This window comes from Phalaenopsis equestris, unplaced genomic scaffold (assembly GCF_001263595.1).
Source record: "Phalaenopsis equestris unplaced genomic scaffold, ASM126359v1 Scaffold000140, whole genome shotgun sequence".
Taxonomy (NCBI): domain Eukaryota; kingdom Viridiplantae; phylum Streptophyta; class Magnoliopsida; order Asparagales; family Orchidaceae; genus Phalaenopsis; species Phalaenopsis equestris.
Genome location: NW_018164582.1, coordinates 915,025 through 937,492, shown reverse-complemented (window position 1 = coordinate 937,492; position 22,468 = coordinate 915,025). Strand labels below are relative to the sequence as shown.

General features: G+C 35.4%; 1 protein-coding gene across 1 annotated transcript in view; it reads right to left on the bottom strand.

Moving 5' to 3' along the window:
* Window positions 1–22,468, bottom strand: part of LOC110021688 (TATA-binding protein-associated factor BTAF1) — a 78,798-nt gene that overhangs the window by 32,980 nt on the left and 23,350 nt on the right. Inside the window, 12 exon segments of the mRNA XM_020720280.1 lie at window positions 264–737; window positions 813–932; window positions 1,057–1,488; window positions 1,586–2,011; window positions 2,088–2,226; window positions 2,228–2,256; window positions 3,469–3,709; window positions 10,127–10,338; window positions 18,219–18,287; window positions 18,387–18,519; window positions 18,681–19,293; window positions 19,410–19,518. Coding sequence (XP_020575939.1) covers window positions 264–737; window positions 813–932; window positions 1,057–1,488; window positions 1,586–2,011; window positions 2,088–2,226; window positions 2,228–2,256; window positions 3,469–3,709; window positions 10,127–10,338; window positions 18,219–18,287; window positions 18,387–18,519; window positions 18,681–19,293; window positions 19,410–19,518 — 2,997 coding nt within the window.

Below are 22,468 nucleotides of genomic sequence, written 5' to 3'. Positions count from 1 at the left end.
AAAACAAGACAAAGTTAAATGCTAACTGAAGCCTTTAAGAAAACTTTAGAAATGCCCTTGAATATGGAAAGCTCTATCCTCCACGTTACATTCCTAACATAATGACATTTTGACCAAATACAAACCTATTATGTAATGCATATTAAGCATTGCTAAAGTTATAAATTCTAAAATTTTCAAGTATTTAAAAAGAAACAACTACAATATAGTTACACAAACTCATCATCTTCACAAAAATGGAAATTAGTACAAAATAAAGAAACCTGAATGTTGTTAATCAAAATCTGAGGATCCGTTTGATTGGATATTTCAATCATATCTGCAATCCGCTGAGTTTCATCAAAGTGAATAGGTTTGAGAACCTCTGTGAGGCAGTCCCAGAGCTTTGGAAGTTTATCAAACAAGGAAGACCCAAATTTTTCACACAGATGCTTCAGAGCCTGTTCTGCTCCTCTTCTGCTTATAAAACCCTCTGCCTTTGCCTTATCCTCATTTGCGGATAGAAATTGAGCCATTGACTTTTGAATGCTAGGTGATCTACCAAACAAAAAAAGATTGGGATCTTCAATAACATCCATTGAACCAATGTGTGCTGCCTGAGGAGTTTCTGAAGAATCTGCACAAGTTAAGCTGCACAGATTCTTGATTAGTTTGTCGTTTGGACCAGGCTTTCGCCCAATACAGCTAAAAATAAGCTCAGCAAGTGCCTCTGCAGCTTTTTGTTGTAATGTTTCTTCCTGCATAGAGATGAGAGTATTTGAGGGTATAGAACTATATATTTGCGAGAGCCAATTTTTTTTGAGATTTCAAACCTGCTCCCTCCTAACAGCAGCCATCAAAGGTAAAATAATTGGATTAAGCTTGGCAGGTAGATCTGACATCCATACCACAGCAGCAGCAACCATCGCTGAAACAGAAATATGCAAGTTGTTCTGCAAAATGTTGCATTTCATAATAAGAGCTCAATAAAAGAAGATATAATTTAAAGTTTTTTACGCAATAAAATAGCTAAAGAATTAACAGTCAAGCAATACCCAAATACAAAATAGTACAGACCTGTACGCATTTCAAGTACCCTGCTGTGGAAAGAAGTTGCTGTTTTGCAGACTCTAAATCATTAATGGCAGCTTTTTCACAGGTTACAGAATCAGCGGGCTCAGATAGCCTTGAAGCAAACATGATTGCCTCATCAACACTCAGTGTAGCACAATCAATATTCATAGTTGAAATCAGACTCTGAAACATACCACAAGACTCAGCTGATCGGAACAAAATATTAGCTTCACAACGCATTTTTGCATAAGTTCTTGAAAGCTCAGCATAAGGAAGAAGAGAATCCTTTGTTGGAAATGATGGATCGGAACATGATAATAAATCCAAAAGCCAATTTCTGACATGCTCTACAAGACCCAATAAGTTACCTTGTGCTTCCAGACAGTCCCTGTTGCGCAGTTCTTTAAACCAAGCAATAAGAACCATTGCAGCTACCTAAGAAAAAGCACAACCTTCATGGATTCCATGAACAGTAGGAAGTAATTCACATGAAATTTTTCACAACTAGAAAAGAGAATTTTTTTGTGCGTACCTGCCTCTGAACTCCAGAAAAAGAAGTAAGATCATTCCATAATGGATGAATAACAACAGGAAGAGAAACTTCAGGCAACCTAGAGACAAAGATGCCAAGAGCTGAAGCTGTAATTACTCTTGTATGTGTGACAGGTTTCTCACTATCTGCACCGACAATTATTATTGTGCTAATAGTAGCAAAATCAACCTTATTTTCCTGCAACATACTTTCTTTTGCTACCTCAGAAGCTAAGCATGTATTAGCAACGTTATCACTCTTTACAATCCTCATCTTGGCAGCTGCTCTAAAATGGCTTTTGCGAGGAAGAGCAATTGGACAAAACATTTTAGTGGCATCCAAAGCCGAGCCATATGGAGTGGCAGCGAGCTGTATCCAAGAAGAAAAATATAACTTCGCAGCAGTTTCCAAATCCTGTTCTGGACACTGAAAAAATTCTTTAGTAACAATTAGAATCTAATTGCAAAGGGTTATAGTACTGCAAAATCTTCCAAAAACCAACCTGAAGCAGAAGCTTCCAAACCCTTTCAGAAGACAAAAGAACCGCATCATTTGACTCTAAAAGGAGATTCTGGAAAACAATACGCAAAGCATCACCCAAGATAGTAGATGGCCAAAATCCATTGTCTAAGGACTCGGAAGCTTCTATTACCAACTTCAAGAAGCCTCTCCTAAGAGATTAAAGAAACAGCATGAAATTCAGTAAGTTGCTATAAATAGAATACCAGTAACCTCAGTTGAAAACTACTTAAGGCTTCAAATTTTATCAATACGAAGAGATGTTGAATTAGATGTGTCATTTTGTCATATCAACTGCTATTGCTGGTTTTGTTGCAAATTGTTTGTAAATGTGAATATAATGGGGGCACGTGTTTTACTATGTGAATGCATTTTAAGCTATGCTGGGAAGCATGCATAGGACTTGGGCGGTGTTTGGTAGCATACAATTAATAGCATTTAGCCATGGATTTAACATAAATCCAGCCAAACACCAAAAAAAATTAAGATTAAATCCAACACTCTTGTTAAATGCAATTTTCTCATGTTTGTCTTTCACATCTTGCATTCCATCATTTTTAGGATGTAAATCTGATTTAAATTCTATTGTGAGGTGGATTTATTCAGTCGTCGCTCACAAGTTCTTTTGTCGGAGTGTGGATCTAATAAATCTGGATTTATCGGATGTGATAAATCCTATACAACGTAAATCTAAGTTGCAGCCAAACACCACCCTAGAGTTCACACAGAAATTGAGGTACACCGAGTCCTTCACAAACTCAGTGTATCAATTATGCTTTTTACCATGTTTGCCTGCAGTTTTTAACGATTTTTTCTGTGGCAGAATAAATTCTATTATAGTCACACCATGAAGTAAGCATATATACACTGTCAGCTCAATTCCCTCCTCTCTCAGAGCCATCCCAAGTAAGCCAATCACGCCTTTCCTAACAAGTTCAACAAAGCAGATCCTGTCATAACCTAAGTTGAAGCCAAAAAGGGCCACTGACACCATACTCTGACAAATTGGAAGCTTGTTGTGCCACCAAATAAGTCATTATCGAAGAAAAAATGTAAAATTCAAAATAAATGTGCAGTACCCCATGTTTGATGAGAACAAGGCTAGTCTAGAAGAAATTTATTTTTTTTTCAATAAAAAGTGTATGCATGCATGTTTGTGCAAATAAAGGAGCACCTATACGAGTATTAGCGTGTTGTCCAAATTATATTAACTTTCCATCATATTTAAAATAACTTGCCATCTGTATTTGTTTCATAAAAGTTGGCAATCAAATGAATAAATAAAAAATCACAGCAACAAATTTAACAGCTTCTATGACAATTTCAACAGAAAAAAAAGCAACTAGGACATAAGCTAGAATTACCAAAGTTTGTATAGCAGAATAGCGAACTGATGTGATGTTGTGTCTCATGAAAGGCCACAATCTAGGTGTTAGCTTAGATAAAACATAGGGATTATCTGCACATTTAATCCCATCAACATGATCATCCGGCTGAGACAGCTTGTTAAGGTCTAGGTCCTCTTTCTCAATTACCTTCAGTGTGCCGAGCATCTTCGGAACCATTTCTGGCTGAGAATATATTTCAGACAGCAAGTTCATTACACTGTTGAAAAATTTTAGAAAAAAGGAATTGAGCAAAACCAATTTGAGTAAGTGTGAAGCATTTTAATAAAAAATAACTCTTTTATCAATACAAATAAAGAAAGAAAAATATGGAAACAAACGAATGGTAAATTCATTGAAACAAACCATTTAATTAAAAGTTAAAACTCGCAGTAAAATCAAGAGAAATTTATTATTAGGACCTTTTGTTCTTCTTTCCCTTTGTATGAGTACTTTTGTAATCAAGAGTTTCGTTTAGGAAGGGATCCATTGATAGTAAACAGCAGGAAGTAGTGTGCCTTCGGACTGTCCATCACCAAACAGAAGTGGGAGGAACCAATACAGCAGCGTATAGGAATTATTGTTCTTTCTCATTACAATCAAAGTCTTTCTGACTACAGTTACATCATCATTGTCTCACGTTTATTAATGTTACAACTTGGTGTCAAGAACATTATAATGAACTTGATTTAGTTTCCTATCCTAGATCCTATCCTAGATCCTATCCTAGAAGTTTCATTGGTAAATTGTCTTGGTGCGTGCTTTCACCAAGGAGAAACTGACAATGTTATGCCCAAGAAATCACCATCAAAGACTTACAATGTGGAAGCTAATGGTACAACAGCGTTTTGCAGTATGTGAGAGGCAGGATTGTGAGACATTTGTCCTATTCAAATGACAATCAAGAGAATATTAAATATAAAATCTTTTCCATCAAGTGTTCCAAGGTTCATCCAAAGAGGACAAACACTTTCAAAAGTTTTTAAGAAAGGAACCAAGAAAGCACTATCAAGACAATGAAGAATAAGTCGATATTGCAAACTTTGAGGGTGGATTGAATAAAAAAGATTTCCTTAATTGGTAGTATTATGTAGAATGCACCTTTGATTATAAATAATAGGTGAATAAAAATATTTTCCCTTAAATTAAAAATAAGAGCTTCCACTTGGTGGCAAATCATAAAAGGACTAAGGCTAGAAAGAGAAAAAGTAAAATCGCTGAAAGAGAAAAAATGAAAAATACTTTGGAAAAAAAAAATCCTCATTTCAGCAAAAAGCTTTCATCGAGCTCAATGATTTTCAATCGAGTTTATCAACAAAAGAGTATGTGACTGAATTTGAGCAACTAACGTTAAAATGTGACATGGTTAAGCCTTAAAAACATAATATTGCGGTTTTATGTCCCACAATAGCAAATGATGTGCAATCAAAATAACATTGGATGTTTTATGGTGTCACCAAACCAGCCCTAAGGTTTGAAGGACCACAAAAATCATCTAAAATTTTCTCTCTAAGGCTAGGACAAAAAACCAGTAAATTTGGAAATGAAACTTCTGAATAAACACTATAAGTATCATATAAAAAAGTTCCTTCAAACCAATCCAAAGATACGGATGGTAGTAAGGCAATCACGTCCAATACAAAAAGCCCGCTCACAGCATGTTTTTGAAGCCAACAATTTGGAAACATTGCTTCAAATTGCTTAATAATCATGTGGTATCCTTAGTTGAAGAAACACCATAGAGCGAGGGAAACGAAGAAGAAATAAGACTTAAAGATGAGCGCAAACACTTAACCTGAGCTGATGCAAATAACTGCTTCATTTAAGAGTGGTAAACGTCCCTATACACTAGGAATTGGAGTGGTTTTGCCACAGAATTTTTCATTAAAAACAAGCTGGATAACAAAAAAAATTTTAAAAAAAAAACTCACAATATTGTTAATTATAGGAAAAATCGTGAACTTGGTTAACCATAAATATAGTGAAAAAATAAAACCTCCATAAAAAAGATCACCCGGAACCCTAAAAACTATCATATTTGCTTAAAGATAATTAAATAAGGATTTCAAAATGATGGTTAATACAATAGTATATTGATAATAAATTATGGAAGGAGGTTAGTGAGACATTATCCTTCAATGAATGCCAATTATTATTATTGTCGATAATTGTCACAAAAGTACATAGAAGAATTGAGAGCAAGCATGTGATATTGATGCTTATAAATGAAGAGATTAAGGAAAATGTTGGCTTCATTCAATATTCCAAATCTATATTCATGAGAGCTATGTTAAACTCCCTATCTACATAAACTCTCATAGTGTCAGAAGAACATTAAAGCGTGAAGCGAAAACCAAAAGAGATTCAACCATTATTATAACAATATTTGGATGGTTTCCCTATCGATTTACCTACAACTTATCTACAATAACAAATGTACATATGGTAGATTTTGTTCATTGAGCTATCATTTCATATGTATTGACCTATCAGAAGCAGCCCGAAGAATATGAAAAATATATCATAGAATAGAAGAGCTCCTTATTAAAGACTTGATATGAAAGAGTGATAGTCCAAATGTGATGCCAACAATATCAATTACAAAGAAAGTTGGCACATAATAAATATGTATTCATAGTTTAATGATAAACAATATTACAATAAATAAATGATTCACTACTCCTTAATTAGATGATCTGTTTGATCAAGTACATGAAGTATCTCTTCTTTCCAAGATTGACATAGATATGTATACCGCTAGACATGTATGAAGTCATAGGTGATTGAAAATTGTATTCAATACACGAGATGGATTATATAAACAAATAGTGATACTATTTGACCTTTCCAAATATCTCAGTACTAATATGCATCTTATAGCTCGAGTTTGTCAACCATTGTGGTTGTATACTTCAACACCACCTTTTTTAGATGCACATTAAAGGTTCAACTACATCACTGGCAACAATTCTTCAACGTAATACATCAAAAAAAATTATATACAACAACAACAACAAAGCCTTTATCCCACTAAACAGAGTCGGCTACATGAATCCTTTTTCTCCATTGAATCCTATTTAGTGTCATATTTTCATTTAATTCTAATAAATTAAGATCATTTTTATACAATAAACCCAAGACTTCCTAGGTCTACCTCTGCCTTTCTTAACATAAGTCGAATCTAAAACATCTACTCTTTTAATCAAGAAAAATTATATGCATATTAAAAAAAAAGTCAATTTTTAGTAAATTAAACTAATTCTAATAGGTATATCATTTACATTGTCAAATTCAAGATGGATGAGAAGTTTAAGCCATCACAGATTGGCCTATCCGCAACCTTTCATTTATGTCCATAGCTTCCATGGTCTTATGTCTATTGCCGATTCATTAAAAACTTTAGGTGGCTTCTCATTTGACCAAAGTACTAAGAAATTCATTTAAATATCAGCAGCCCAATCTAGTTTGAAAGAGCTCAAGAAAATAGTTACAAAAGCTCTTTTGTTAGCTCTACACAACTGCAATTCCATTATTGTGGTTGACTGTGATGTAGTTAACGTGGAGATTGGTACAATTCTGACTAGGAATGAGTACCCAGAATCATATTTGAGAAAAATTAAAGGGCACATCTTATTTTGTCATAAAAACAGGATGCCTCCAATATCGTTGATCTTGACTTTTAGGAGATTGTTAACACCAACATGGTGTTCCAAAGACTATCACATTTTATTTTAATGTTCACTTTCTGATTTCTTTTGAGAACTTATGAAAATTAAGAACAAAACTTCAATTTAATCCTACTGCTTGTCCGCAAACAAATAAGGCTTCGTTTGGGAGCGCGGCTGGACAGCTTTGCGGCACCTCACCACTCATATCTACTGTTTGGGGGCGCGGCAGATCAACTTCGCAACCGCCGCAGGGAGGATTTTCGCAAAAAGCGGGCCGCGGGATCGACCCTGCGACCCGCGTTCGGCGACTCCAGTTGCTCCTTAGTTCGTGTTGTTCGTTTGTTTTCTCTCCATTCGTTCCTCTTCTCTGGCAGTTCGGCAGTTCGGCGTCTCACTCCCCTGATTCGCAATACATCCTCGTTGTACGATCGCATAGTTCGCACCCCTTCATCTCTCGGCCTCGATCACCTCTGTCGATCTCTCGATTGTGTCGATTTGGCTGGATGGGAAAAGCAGGTAGAGGAGAAACTTAAGGAAGCAATTTGTTGCGGTTCATATCTTCTCAAGTTCTTGCTCTTTTCTCACTGGCTTTTTTTGCTAAAAAACTCTTAGTTACTCTTTCTTCTTTGGCAGTGGGTGCGGACCGATACTTGGACCAGTTGGAGCCTATGCGCAAAGCAAACGAAGGTTTCTTCCACCTAGAGCAAGTGTCTTTTTCTTCAAATTGACAACCTTATGCTCTGAATCGTTTCTATCCCTTGAATTTCCTAGCACTCATTTTCTTTTTCATTGTGTATAGATAGATTTGGTTATAAAGTTTGCTCCACCTCATATTTAATCCTTGGGGAATCCAAGAGCAGCAATGCAATTAGGTGATTCCCCTCAATTTCTTTCTCAGAATTTTATGTTTGGACAGATCAGTACAAAAATGGATGTTTATGCCTTTGGTGTTGTGCTTCTTGAACTTATTTCAGGAAGGAAACCTATCAGCTCTGATGGCATTAAGGGTGATCAAAGCTTAGTAATGTGGGTAAGTATTGCATTTTATTTTTCTAATCCAAACTCATTTTGCTGAGTTACATGTGACTTATGTTTAGCTATACCAATATTTGTGTCATGTAATCAATGCAATGCATGTGTTCTTATTCCTAAACAAAAATTGATAGCACTTTCGGTGCTCACTGAAGTTTCAAAATATGATTTTTACAGTCTTCTTTTAAACAGTTTTACCAAACAAAGGCTGTATGGTCATTTTTTTCCAAAACCAACTGCCCGATAGCTGGTTTCACAAAGCTGCACCAAACATGTCACTAGCTTCCCCGTAGCAGCTTCCTGAGGCAGCACAGCTGCAGCTTAAATGCTGAGAAGCTACAGCTGCAGCTTAAATGCTGAGAAGCTACAGCTGCGTCAAACAAAGCCTAAGTCAAAAAAAAGCTGTCAATGTAGTTTGGAAAGGCTGTTGATAAGCTTTGTTGAAAAATGATGCCAAACAATAACCATAAATCAAACAATAAGCCGCAATCCTTTTGAAGCACAATATGCCGCAATCCTTTTGAAGCAGTTTATAGCCAGAACCTTTTTACATCCCAAAGGGAACTTTGTTGCTTACCAACACTGAATTCTATATAGAGAGCTAGTGAAATTAAAACAAATCAGCAAGTTATATATATGACCATAAAAGAAATATTTAGAATATCAGAAGTAGGCTAACAATCTCAATTTTTCATAAGAACCATCAAGTGTGCATTCAATTGTGAAAGAAATGCTTTCCTTAAAAGAACTTTTGCGAAGCTTTAACCAAAAGCAGGAGGTCATTTTTGGGTCATCAATCATATCAGAGAAAATGAATATAAAAATGATATGCTAAGAGATATAAAAACCCCTACAACTTCGAAGTTGTTGATATAACAATTTATTATGAACAAGAAAGTTTTCAAGATATCAAGAACAAGTCCAAAGCAGAAAGCATGGCATATGGTCTTTGTGAGCTAATTTGTTAGAATTAGAATTTATGCATAGGACCCTTTTGCTTATTTCTCTCTTACTAGAGGTAGTTCTGTAATTAAGAGCAGTCTTTAGTAAGGAGACAAGCCTATTATGGCTACTTGTCAGCAGAGAGAAGTGAGTTTTTTTTGGAGGGAGTTGTTCAGGTGTTGATCCTGAGGCATGGAAGGATTCCTTGATTTTCTAGAGGTTGGAAGGGAAATAGATTGCAGTAGAGTCAACGAGAAGGAAATAGATTGCAGTAGAGTCATCAACTCTGCCACAAGCTAGCATCAAAACTTGAGCAGCCATCTCTTGCAATCATTCATGGCCAACTGCAGCAATTCCAGAAGCAGAGAAGAACATCAGTGAGAATAAATGGGAAGGCAGGCATCCTTTTTTCTGCAGGAAAGAACTATTGCCATTCCAGGAAAGTGCAGAATGTTGACCGATCACCCATTATGGAGAAGTGATGCAAATTGCCATTGTTGAGACATGGGCAACAAGGATGGTTGACAGGGTTGAAAGCAATAAAAAAGAAATCACAACCAGGCTTTAGCGTTATTAATACTCAGATAAGTCGTTGGATTGCAATATTCTTGAGCCAATAGATATTTTTTTTCTTCTGTTTTTCAGCTAGATTTTCCTTAGTTGGCATATTAGGTTTCCTTCTCATTTGAATTGTTATAATTCAAGAAATTGGAAACTCTAATCGCCTAAAAGTGTGCTCCCTAATAATCAAGAAATACTTGCGCTCAGAAGGCAGGCTTTATTGCTGTTCGGACACTGCATCCACTGAGTGACATATTAGAACCTCAAGACACGACATACAGTCGCAAAGCAACAACGATTATGGTGTGCCAATCAGTTGTCTGCTCAAGCAAATTCCAAATAAGGAATCCATCCAAATAAAACTCACTTTGCCGCTTATCACCTCTAAAAAAAATTGTAGCTGTAATAAAACGAAACAAATAACACAGAAGTACCTGCTAGTTGATGGACTCAAGTCATCCAAATCAAGCAAAATATCCCAAAGCAACATGACAATTGAATGTAACATTCTATCACTGAGAGAAACAATGGCTGCTGCAGCAGGTACCAGGCAGTCAGCTGCAACAGCTCTAACATCATCATCCGGATCTTCAAGTCCAGCTTTACATGCAGGGAGAATATAAGGTAACAGGTCCTGGAGCATTTCCTAAATAACAGCAACAAAGCAAGAGGTGAACTTGCTATTAGAAATGGCAAAATTGTTATATTACAAGAAGAATGTATAGTGCACATGTCGATCCACTTGTGAATTTGATATAGTAGGCAACTAAGCATGTCAATCCAATCTAACTTTAAAAGAAAAATATATTTAGATTTAATATAAAAAATGAAAAACAACAATAGATATAGGAAGGTTATTTTCTGATAAATAGTTCTCAAAACTGACAAACAGAGATATTGTTCTTTGTTTTTTTCACAAGGCAGGGATTTGAGGGTAAAAGGTGATATGGGCTGTAGAGTTCTCTATTCCTACAGGCTGTTGAATTTCCCTGGCGGTGCGCTGTTATTTCCCAGTTGCTGTCACAATTATCTGCTATTCTCATGTTACTATTATATATTTGTTAAGTTCTTTCTTCCATATGCTGTTATAGCCAAGCTGATATTGGCATTGCCATACATAGGGCTATTTCTTTAGATACTGATCCTGATTTCCTTCTACCAGAGCCTCTTGTTTCTGATTTCCATCTATGATAGCTTTCTGTTTCCATGATGGGTGTTTAGGATACACAGGTTTTTCCCTTTTCCCTACTATAGACTGGACTCGTGGATAAAATCAAAAATGGAATTTAGTTCGGTATTTGATATCATATTGGGCTGATCATATGCCAGCTATACATACTATCCTGAGGTTGATGAGTCTATAAATAGAGGATCTACGGCATGCAAATTGTTAACTTTAGTAAAATAAAATTTATTTTCTAATTTTCAAACTTGTGTATGCAAGTTGAATAAGTGATTCTTTAGAGCATGTGTGACTATCAGGGAAAAAGTCATCTCCTTGCACCAAAGCAAGTAAAGAATTTCTTACTTCGATATCTTCTTTGCACCCTGTTGACCTCATTTTGAGGTCATTACTCTTTTCCTTAGGATTCTAGGATCTAGCTCTAGGGGTTCCTGTTAACTATCTTAGAAAACTAGTATTGAAATTCATCCCTTTTAGAAATTCCAGTCACTTCCCGATTCTCTTGTGGTGTCTAGCCTAAGTGGTCTCAAACCATCGTCCTTTGGTCGAGTGGTTAAGGACTATCATGTGTGGACTCAAGGAGAAATTCCCAATAGGATCTCAAACCCTAGGAAAACCTCTTCAGGACTTTATCATCACACACACAAAATGTACAAAATTCACTAAATTGCAAAAGATCAGACTAAAATTGAGTTTAAAGGATGGGTCAAAGTGCGAACTTCTCCGGACGACCTCCGATGACAAAATGGACTGCGCCAACGCGTCCGGGACACCAATTTTAGCCATGAAGGACATCTATATTGCCATAATTTCCGACACGAGAAAATGACATGCAAATCGATGAATTCGTCAAAACGACTTTCGATGGTGAAACGGATAGCGCCAGCAAGTCCGGAACGTCAAAATTACCTAAAATAGACACCGATTTTGTTATGTTTTGACACACAAATAGAAAGTACGAATCAAATTTTATTTTTGAAGGAATATTAAATATTTTATTACTTATAATATTAAAATTATAATCCTAATCTCTATTTCCCCTCTACCCACGCACTTAAACCCTCGTCTGACCCGTTCCATCGTTCGATCCCGTGGCTTGATCTCGCAGTACTCATCTCACTCCCCTCGTGTGCCCTAGTTCCCGCGGACGATCCACGCGGCGATTTCTTCTCCCTTTCTCGACTCTTCCTCTGTCGTTCGCGTACGCGGCTCGCCTCCTCGAGTTCCCCTCGACTTTTCGGCTCTCCAATTGCAAGAGGCGAGCTAGCCGACCCTTCTCCTTCTCGAGGCTTTACTGTCTCCCTCCTTACTGTAGCAATTACTCCCTCGTCATGTGATTCGTTTACTAGTTAGGCTGGTTGGTGGCTCCTTCCCCTCTCTTCTCTGCCTAAAAAATGGCTTCTTAGTTTACTGTTTTGGGTTGTTGAAAATTTTTTGAGAGAAAAAGTGAGACAGTGGTTTTACTGTTGGAGGCTTTTAGGGAAAAAAACTCTGTTGAAATCTTTCCTAAGTTTGATTCTCATGTGCTTGGAGTGTGGAGCATTCGTGGGGTGCTGTTTTCTGAGGCTTGTAGGAAGAGAAGCTCTGCCGAAATCCTCTCTAAGCTAGAATTCTCGTGTGCTTGTGGTGCGGAGCATTCGTGGTTGTTTCCTGAAGTCTTTAGGAGGAGAATTTCTATTGGAGTGGTTTTCTTGAATCATTCTTATAATTTTGTTTTAAATCTGCTGAAAAGATGTATTTTTCCTCTCTCCTCTATTTTTGCACTATTTCGGATGACATCTAAAGATACTTCCTATCTCTTTTAAAATATGTGGAAGCAAGATTTGGGTATGTTTTGAGATTTAAGCATGAAATAATTCCTATAAACATCAAAATATAGCATGTATGAGTTGTATCTGTTCTTCTTGCTTGAGATATTTGGAAGTATCATAATAGTAGTTTTGAAATGAAATTTGCCCCTCTAGAAATGCATGTTAGAATGTATTATCAGATCTCTTTATTATTATTACTCAAATTCAAAACGACTGTTGGAAAGTGTTGGCTCTAAAAAAAAAATCTATTCAGGCTTATCGATTTCATATTACCTATCACTGTTTGAAAGCAAATGTTGGAAATTTTCTCTGTTTTGCCGTCTTGTTTTTGGGCTCGGTTTAGCTCCTTTTGGCATCATGTCTTGGCTAAAATCCTTGCTATTTTTGGCCCCTTTGGTGAGTTCGATTTTGGCTTCTTCTAGGCTGAATTTAGCTGAAAGTTTTACATTAGTTTTGGCCCATTTGAAGGGATGGGTTTGGGCTTCTTTTGGAGTTATATGTTGGCTGAAATTTCTTATTTTGAAATCTCTTACTGTTCGGTCCATTCCTTAAGCTCGGTTTGACCCCTTTGGTGGGCATGGTTTGGTTGGGGGCCTCTTCTTTAATGCTCCTCCGAAGTTTTTTTTTTATGGGTAATCAAGTTTGTCATCCCAAAATTCATGAATTTCAATATCTATCTCTATGTGGGAATATTTAATGTAAGCAATGTCATACTTTATGTGATGAAAGTGGGTTTGATCCTAATGATTTATAATAGTCTGTCCATTCACTCTCTTATGTATATCAAAGGCGATGTAATGGCAGTACTTATAGTGGTTTCCTTTCCGCTGCCTTGGCCGTGAGTCTTACTTGGTGCTGCTGCCTTTGTGGCCTTCTTCTTTGCCCCTACCCTTGAGCCTTAATACTATGGTTGGTGTTGTGGCTGGTTGGGATTTAGCTTGCTTCTCATTTTATCCTAGCCATGAGTTTTTCCCATGGCTCTTTTATGTTAAAGGTAGTTGGTTCGGGCTTGGCTTTCTGCTACTGCCCCTGCCCGTGAACTTTATCCTATTTATTGTTTTAAATTGTGAAGTTATGTTGAAACTTCATGATATATTTCATGATTTTGTTACTTGTGGGCTTGCCATGAAGTTTGGTTGCTCTCTTTTCTGGCCTTATCCGTGAGCCCTCCTCTCTTTTCTGGCCTTATCCGTGAGCACTGCTCTCTTTTCTGGCTTTACCCGTGAGCTGGTTTTGGGGCTGGTTTGTTCTCTTGTGGTCCTTGGCCATGAGTTTGTTTGGGGCTTGGTTGCTCTCTTTCTTGCCCCTATCCATAGGCTTATTCTGTGGTGACCTTCCCTTTCTTGACTCTACCAGTGAGCTTAAATGTGTGGTGGTCATTCCTCTTTATTGCTGCCCCTAGTTACGAATATTTATTTGGTCTTATCTAAATAGCTCCATGATTATGTGAAATAAAAATCTTTTAATGAAAGGAAGAAATTGAAAGTATTTGGGAAGAGTATGAAATTGTAATTTGGAAAAGGGTTTTGGAAGTTTGATATTAAAATTTGGATGACATAAATGTTATATTTAGGTTCAGGATTAGGTGTGTGAGTGCATACAAGGAATGGAGCCATGGGTATAGTGTTATGTTAATTTTGAGTCCATTTTAACCTATTTGAAACCAAGAATTGGAAAGGATACCCTTTCTGGGTTGGTCAAATTCTATAAAATTTGAGAAAATGATATCCTTTCTGGATTGATTCAAGGATCTTGGGCTCTCTTTTGAGGTTTGTTTCACCCTTTTGTTTTTTGATCTTTTGGGTGGATCAATTCCTCCTCTCTCTCATCCCCATTTTTATTCATTTTTTCCTTACTTCTTGGTTTGATTTTCTGTACTTATGTCTGATGCATAAATGCTCATATACAGTTTTTTGTTATATAAGAAATCATCAGGCATAGGGCGATGATGACAAAGGCACGCCGGTGGTAGAGCAGAATGATACCTCATCCTACAACATCATGACTCAATTCTATGACCTGATGAACTGTATGATGAAAGCATCATTCACCGATATAAGACTAGCGGGGCACCCGTACCTTCTTAGGTTGTTGGCGGTCATATGCCCGACGACGTGATTGACTCGTGGACAACTATTCCTTTTTCAAAAATTGATAAAATAAATTGATAAGAACATATACAATATTTATAAAAAAAAAATTTTCACTATAAAATTAATATAACTTTACTTTTGTATGCCTGAAATATATATACATGCTAAAATATAAATTTTAAAATGTGTTACAAATTGGTTGTCCACTTGTTGATTATCGATACCGGGCTAAGGAGTACCCTCCTAAGTTAGATTTAGTAGGATATTCTTCTAGTAGAATGGCGGGCTTTATACATCCGGGTGACCGATAGTAGCATTCGACGTCCCTCGAGTACAAATATATATATTTGAGTCTAGCCCCAACCCGAGTGCTTGTGGTCCCCTCTTTTCAGATTTTTCGTATGTTTTATCGAAAATTTTTGGACAAAACACTCGTGGTCTTTTCTCTGGGATTTTCCCGAGGTTTTGATAGTTTTATTTGAATTATTACTCGTCAATTTTCTCAAGTTTTCCGTCGTGGATTATTTGTCGATTTTCTCGAATTTTCCGTCGTGGATTATTTATCGATTTTCTCGAGTTTTCCAGGTAATATTTCTTTTGTTTATACAGTGAATAATAGCCAGCTTAAACGAGCAGCAGGTCTCCAAAACATACAGGTTTGATTTACATTACAGCATTTTATTTCACAGCATGTTATACAGTTCTCCTGGCATGTTATATTGTTATCCTCTTTTATACCGCATGTTTTATTTCTTTGATACACTATGTCTTAGTATACGAAAACCTAGTGTTTATATAGGATTGAAACCCAACCCAAAGTTGCTACGCCGAAAACTTGGATCGAACACCGTGGGCAGTATGACGAGGACATACGGAGGAGCCACTTCAAGATGGATCAGAGACATCAAAACACATTCACATCACCGAACACTTGGTTTAAATAACAACCATAAGATTCGAGGTGGTTTGTCTAGTGCAACATAAACCCTTACATATCACTTTTAGGTCTTTGCACAATCATGTTGTGCAATTATAAGTCCTAACACTTTAGGATTCTGAAGTTACCGTACGGTACAGTGTAAATTCTCCTATCTTTTTTTTGGTTATATGTACAATCTAATATCGTGTGAATGTAAATCTTAAATTCTAAATAAATTGCAGGATTAAACATTAAATAACATCATTTCAAAGATATAAAGTCAAACATTATCATAGTTGGGAAGTCACTGAGGTTTCCACGGGATCTGTGATATCCCCTCCTCTTCATTCCTTTGGATTCCTTCAAATAACTGTTACTATTTTGAGTCACTCCCATTTGATTTTCTCATGTCCAACCTTGAAAACCTAAACTTTGAAATCTGGAAGGTAAAACCACTTATCTTAATCGAGAGTTTATTTAAGTGACTCTGGTCATTTAAGATGTAATTAATTATAGGGATTTGCCTCTATAGGGAACTAGGAACCCAGGTAAAATAAACTATATCTAATGCTTATATTAGGTAGAGAAACTTGTTGGCCTCATATAAAATATTTCAAAGACTAAACGGATGTCACAAATTCTTTAGTTTAGGTGATTGAGCCTACTACAAGTGATATGTTTATTCTTCGGGATAAGTATATTACTCGTAGTATCATGCTTAGTCATCCAAACTATCCAAAATGTGAGACTCGTTTGGTTTCATCTATTTTTAAATTAAAATGTTACTTTCAAAAAATTATATTTACATCAAAACTATTTTCATATTTATAAAACTCATCTCTCCTTTTCAAAAAAAATCATAAAACCAAGTTTTTTTTTAAGTTTTAAAATTAAAACGGCCGACACACCCCTAATTTCTTCCACATATTATTACTCGCTGGTGTTCCTAATTTTGCTCAAATTTGATGCTACAAGTGATTTAATTGTGGTGATTAAAATATAAGTGTTTGCTGAATTTTACATGGTTTGAATATGCCATTGATTTATAATTAAACTATCCTATAAGTTCTAATTATTGTATTTATTGTTTGCAAATATTGGCAGATTTAGTTTTTTTTATTATTATTCGTGAATCCCAGCTTCCATACATTTCATCATTCTAGTTTAATTAAAAACACAAGACCATTCACCTCCGTAAAAGTTGTACTCTCACCATCAGAGCAGAAAAATCCATGCAAACAAGGTAACATTGTCTTGTGATGGAACTATGAAAGCAGACAAAAGGTAAATTCAAGCCTCGTTCACTGAATCAAAATCCTAATGAAGGAATAAAAGGTCATAAATAAGATAAAAAAACATAGCAATAAACAAAAAAGATAAAGGGCACATGGTTGTACATGATGAAGAAAAGCAATAGACACAAAAAGATTATGCAACATATACTTGAGGACTCACAAAAAATATAGCAGCAAGTACAAAACTAAGTTTTACAGTGGAATAAATACAATAATGTTCTCCTATATAAATTTTACATCATCCATAAGCCTATAGCACTCCAACCATGTTATTTTCAACATCTACGACTAAGAGGATTGGGCATTTCTCGCAGTTTGCCTTCACTTTTTTCCTTTAAGTGCTATTTTAATCTCCATTTCAAAAATAAAACTTACGGTACTAGATTAAATTGTCATGGTCACATAGAAGGTGGACCATACAAATTGTTTACAAGAGAGAGTTAAAATAATATTAATCCTACATACTAAGATAAGCGACAAGTCTCTTCCCTATAGAAACTAAATTTTGAGACATGCAGCCTCTTTGATTGTTCAAGGATTTTTCCAAGAAACTTTGCTTCGAGGCTCCAACAATTTTCTGGATTTTCTTGGGACTCTTCACGATTTGACATCCAACTAAACTAGGTATGTGTGAATACAGTATTCAATGTCTCTAAAGACAAGCTTCAATTTTATCAACAAATTAATTCAAACTTCATTATGAAGACTAAACTTGCGCCTTTTTTTTTTTTTTGGTTAGGCACACTTGACTCTTAATTCATTACCAGCTAAGAACGTATAATATCAACTAGCTCACATGCATCACATCTCATCAATAAGACTCCATACAAACTAATGTAGGTTGATGTACTTTAAACATATTTTGGAAGTTTATCAACAAATTATAACTTTCAAACTTCCTCTTGTTTGGCATGCCTAATTCTTAATTTGTTACCAGCTAAAGACCTATAATATCACACCCGCCATCATATTCTACCAGTATCATCCCATAAACCACTTCTAATGACATTAACAACTTTAAATGCTCCAATAAACCATGCCCAACAACAACCCTAATCCTCCAGCTCAAACGCTCCTGAGCTATATTATGTACCTCTTCCAACATGCTTACTACATTAAATCACATAAAAGAACCACAAAGAAATTCATGCTTAAAACAACAATAAATTTTGAGAAAAATTTAAAACTTAAATTTGTTTTAGCCTAGTCAAAAAGAAAATGATACCTTCCTAACAGCAACCAAATATTTTATCCCAAGTAGACAGCCATGCCGTACCTCCCATTCTTGTCTGCACTGAAAGCAAAAAAAAAAAACAGAGAGCAGAGAGAGATGATAAAAGAAGAAGACACAATGAACAGATTTGCAATAACCATGAGATGTCAAATAAGCTACCTGCATATGTAATAAAATCTTTAATGTCTCCATAACCAATGAAGGGTGCATGTACTTTAAAACCACCCCAAGAACTTGAGCGCAAGTTTCGCGAACGGGTGCAACAACTTGGTCGGCAACGTAATCACCAAATCTACAAGCAAATTTAAAATAAAGTTTAAAACTAAAAGAAGAATATTATATTGGTATAAGGCAAACAAGAAAAAAAAAATTGTATAAATATCTGAGAAAATAATTTAGTCCTCCAGCAAAATCTTATACATAATATAATGTGCCCTTTAAACAACTACTCACCGATCTAAGGATAGTATACACAAAAATCTGATAGCACAATCTTGCAAAAATTCCCAGTTCTTCATCCGGGAATACCTAGCTAATTTAATCAACTTCATAAGTTTGGAAGCCTTAGGAAGATTTGTTGTTAAGTCTAATTTGGAAATAGAGCAGGTATCTTCAAAAGATGATTCAAGAGAGGCAGCATCCTCCAACTTGCAATGATAATTAAGTCCGCCAGAAGATGGTTCCATTTCCACTTTAACATGAGTTCCAACAATATCATCTTTTACCAGTGTAGGATAGACAATTTGTCCTTCCATTGTGCCCATGATAGAGTTATCTTTAATTTCCCCACCAACAGACTCTACAGAACAAAGTTTATTTCCATTATCACTAAATTCGATACCAGACTTGTGCCTTTTTAGCGGAGGTTCATCCTCATCAACTGGAAAATGAACATTCAGATTAATTTTCCAGGAATCGCTTATTTGTTTCTCACACTTTATGTCCTCTATATCACCAAACCAGGACTTTTCCAAGTTAAGATCCACAGACAACACTCCAGCACAGGCACCATGATGAGTCAGAATTTCTCTTAGAGCCATAATGGACCCATGGCGCACCTCCCAGACTGTATAAAAACACAAGCAAGAAGATGCATTGGAAAATATACATTATAGATAGTTCAGAAAATAGAGAATATTGATACACCATCCAAAAAATAAAACAATAAAAACAAAAACTGACTGGGATCAAACATATCATGAATGAGTTGGTCCACAAAATGCTGGAAAGGCCATCTACCATCCTGGTCAAGTTCATCTTTATCTGCCTCAATAACTGCATTCACAAGACCCTGTAAAGAGAAAAATATTTGCATTTAACTAGATTATCTTGTTACAAAACCAAATGCAAATAAACATGCAGGAAAAAAAAAATCATAGTTTCAAAAAAATAATAATAATGCTTTGGCATGAATATAACTAGTTCTATTTAGCTAGCAAACAATCAAATTGCTCCCAATTTATTGGCTTGATAAGAGAAATTTACATATACTAAATTGATTAGTTCCGTGAGATGATAAAAGATTTTGCCAAACAACTCAGGCAGAATGGAATAAATTCACAAACAAAAAGAAAGAAAGAAGAAAACCAAGACGAGCATACTTACCTCTTCCTTTCTAACAAGCAATCTCTCTACTGATATAGGGATACTAAAATTTCCAACTGAAATTGCTATTTCTTTGCCAACATTTAATTGATAAATTAAGATGAAAGCTCTGACAAGCAGATTAATAAATTCCACCTGAATCTCACATCCAAGTTAAAACAGCTTAACTGTTCGGACCAAGACAAGATGAAACACATAATAGATGCCGAAAAAAGGATTCTACAGATACGGCACTGCTACGTAAATGCTAGAAGAGTTGTTTAGATTTTAAATCAGAAAGCTATAACCATCAACAATGATTTCATAGAAAAAGATAGCAGTTCAAAATCTCCAACTCAACAAAATAAAGGCATTTTGAGCCAATGATATATAACTTGGTCACCATAAAACTACAAAAAAAAAGATCTATAAAAGACAAGGAAACTATAAAAGTGAATTAGGAAAACAATCATCATCGTTTGCCTTCAAAACTATTTGGAATCAAGATTTTGGATCGAAGTCCTCTATTTGTAATTATTGAGTACTACATTAGGTGTTAAACATATTTTGTGAAATCTTTCTACATCACTTCTATCCAATTTTCTTTCTAAGCATTTGACATTAATTTTATATATCCATCATATCAGTGCATCTTCCACCATAAATTCCCTCACTGCCGTGATCTGCATGATTTTTCACTATATTAAATAGATGCCACTCTCACCATCCCTCTAATATAATCATTTATCAAAACATCCTTTCCGCGTTTACAGTACATCAATCTAAACACCATCATTTTTATAACGCTCGACTTATCTATTAATAATTTTATTATCGCATAGCACTCAAATACACACAACATAGTTAGCAAATTTATAAATCTTAAAAGCATATCTTCCAATCTCAAACGTATTCTCATCACAGTAAACTTCTAAGGCACTTCTTCATTCTAAAGAATGAGTCTTAATTCAAAAAGTTATATTTTCATCTATATTACAATTTATACCTATGATACATCCAAGATGCTTAGAACATAACATGTAAGTACAACCATATGCTCTGATAATATTTCTTCAAAATAGTAATATAAATATCCAAAAAGCTACTTATCATACGAATATTTTTTTCAATTAATCATGCTTGTTATTTTCAATACACTCACTCCATCATTAGAATTTTACACTTATCAACAAAAATATCACTGATAAAAATCATTTTATCTTCAAAAAGCAGAAACCAAAAACCTCATTTTGCATATCCTTTATAAGCATCTCCATAACTAATAGAAGAAGGTAAAGACTTAATGTTCATTGTTAATGTAGAACCACCATGATTGAAAACTCCTTAGTCACTCATAATGACTCATAATACTAATAACTACTCTGACATACATTTCTTTCATAACTTTGACAAACTTTTGACATTTTTTTCTTTGTGCGAGCCTAATCAATTCTCATGTTAATTCAAGTGATTTGAAGTTGCTAACCATCTAAGGTAATCAGTCCATGTTAGGCTTGAAGCAAGTCAGTTAGTGTGTTAAACCCATTTTAAGATGGAATTTAGTTTTATTTGATGTTATCAATTCCTAGACTAGGCTAAAAATTGGTCGATCAATGTATTTAAAAACTTGATTAAGCCTATCAGTTCTAAAGAGATATGCTCTCCTTGGTTTATGTAAGCTAGTTTAGACTTTTTAATTATAAAGAAATTTCTCTCGCTGCTCCTCGTGTTTAGTTAGCATTTTGAGTATTTTTCGATTTTATAAATAAATCCATTCCAAATAATGAAAACTGGATTTTCATATTTCTAATTCTAAACTTTAAATCTCCATCTTCCTCGCTCAAACTTCCAATCCTAAATATAAATTTCCAACTTCCCCTCTTCTTTCTCTCCAGAATTTTTTCGAAACAACAACAAGAAGAAGAAACTTTTATCCCACTAAGTGGGGTCGACTACAAGAATCCATTTCTACATTGTGTCCTATCGATTCTAATAAATAAGATCATTTTTTAAACAACATCCCTAAGTATTTTAGGTTTACCTCTCTACCTTTTTTTACATAAGTCAAAACTAAAACATTTACTCTCCTAACAGATCAACAGATGTTCAGCTTTTAACGTGATTAAGGGTCTGTTTGGTGGCTATCACAATTTTTTTTTTTGAAAAAGCCAGACCACAGCCAGAAAGCTGCAACCGCACCTAGATAGACGCGGTGTGAAAATGATGCCTTCAGCGTTTTAAAAACGCATAAGTAACCAAAACGCAGCTTATCCAAATAGGTCAGGTGCGTTTTCAAAACGCCACCGCACCAAATAAGCTTACCCCAAACGGGCCCTAAACCATCACCCGATCTTTTTTCCAAGACAATCGAAAAAATTTAGAAGCAATCATGGGCATCCAAACTTTGCTTAGAAGAGTTCCAATTGTCCAAAATTTGTCCTAAAATAATAAAACATTGTAACAGCAGCACATTAACATTTTTTGAGAGGAAATACAGAAACAAGAAGAAAGGGAGAGAATCAATCAGGACCTTATTAAAACTTTCTTGCTACACTTACACTTAAGACTCTTAGATCATTTGACAACTCTTTAGTTATCTAACGCCTTAAGTTTTGGATCATCTTTTTTAGGGCCCGTTTGGGGCAGCTTATAAGTGC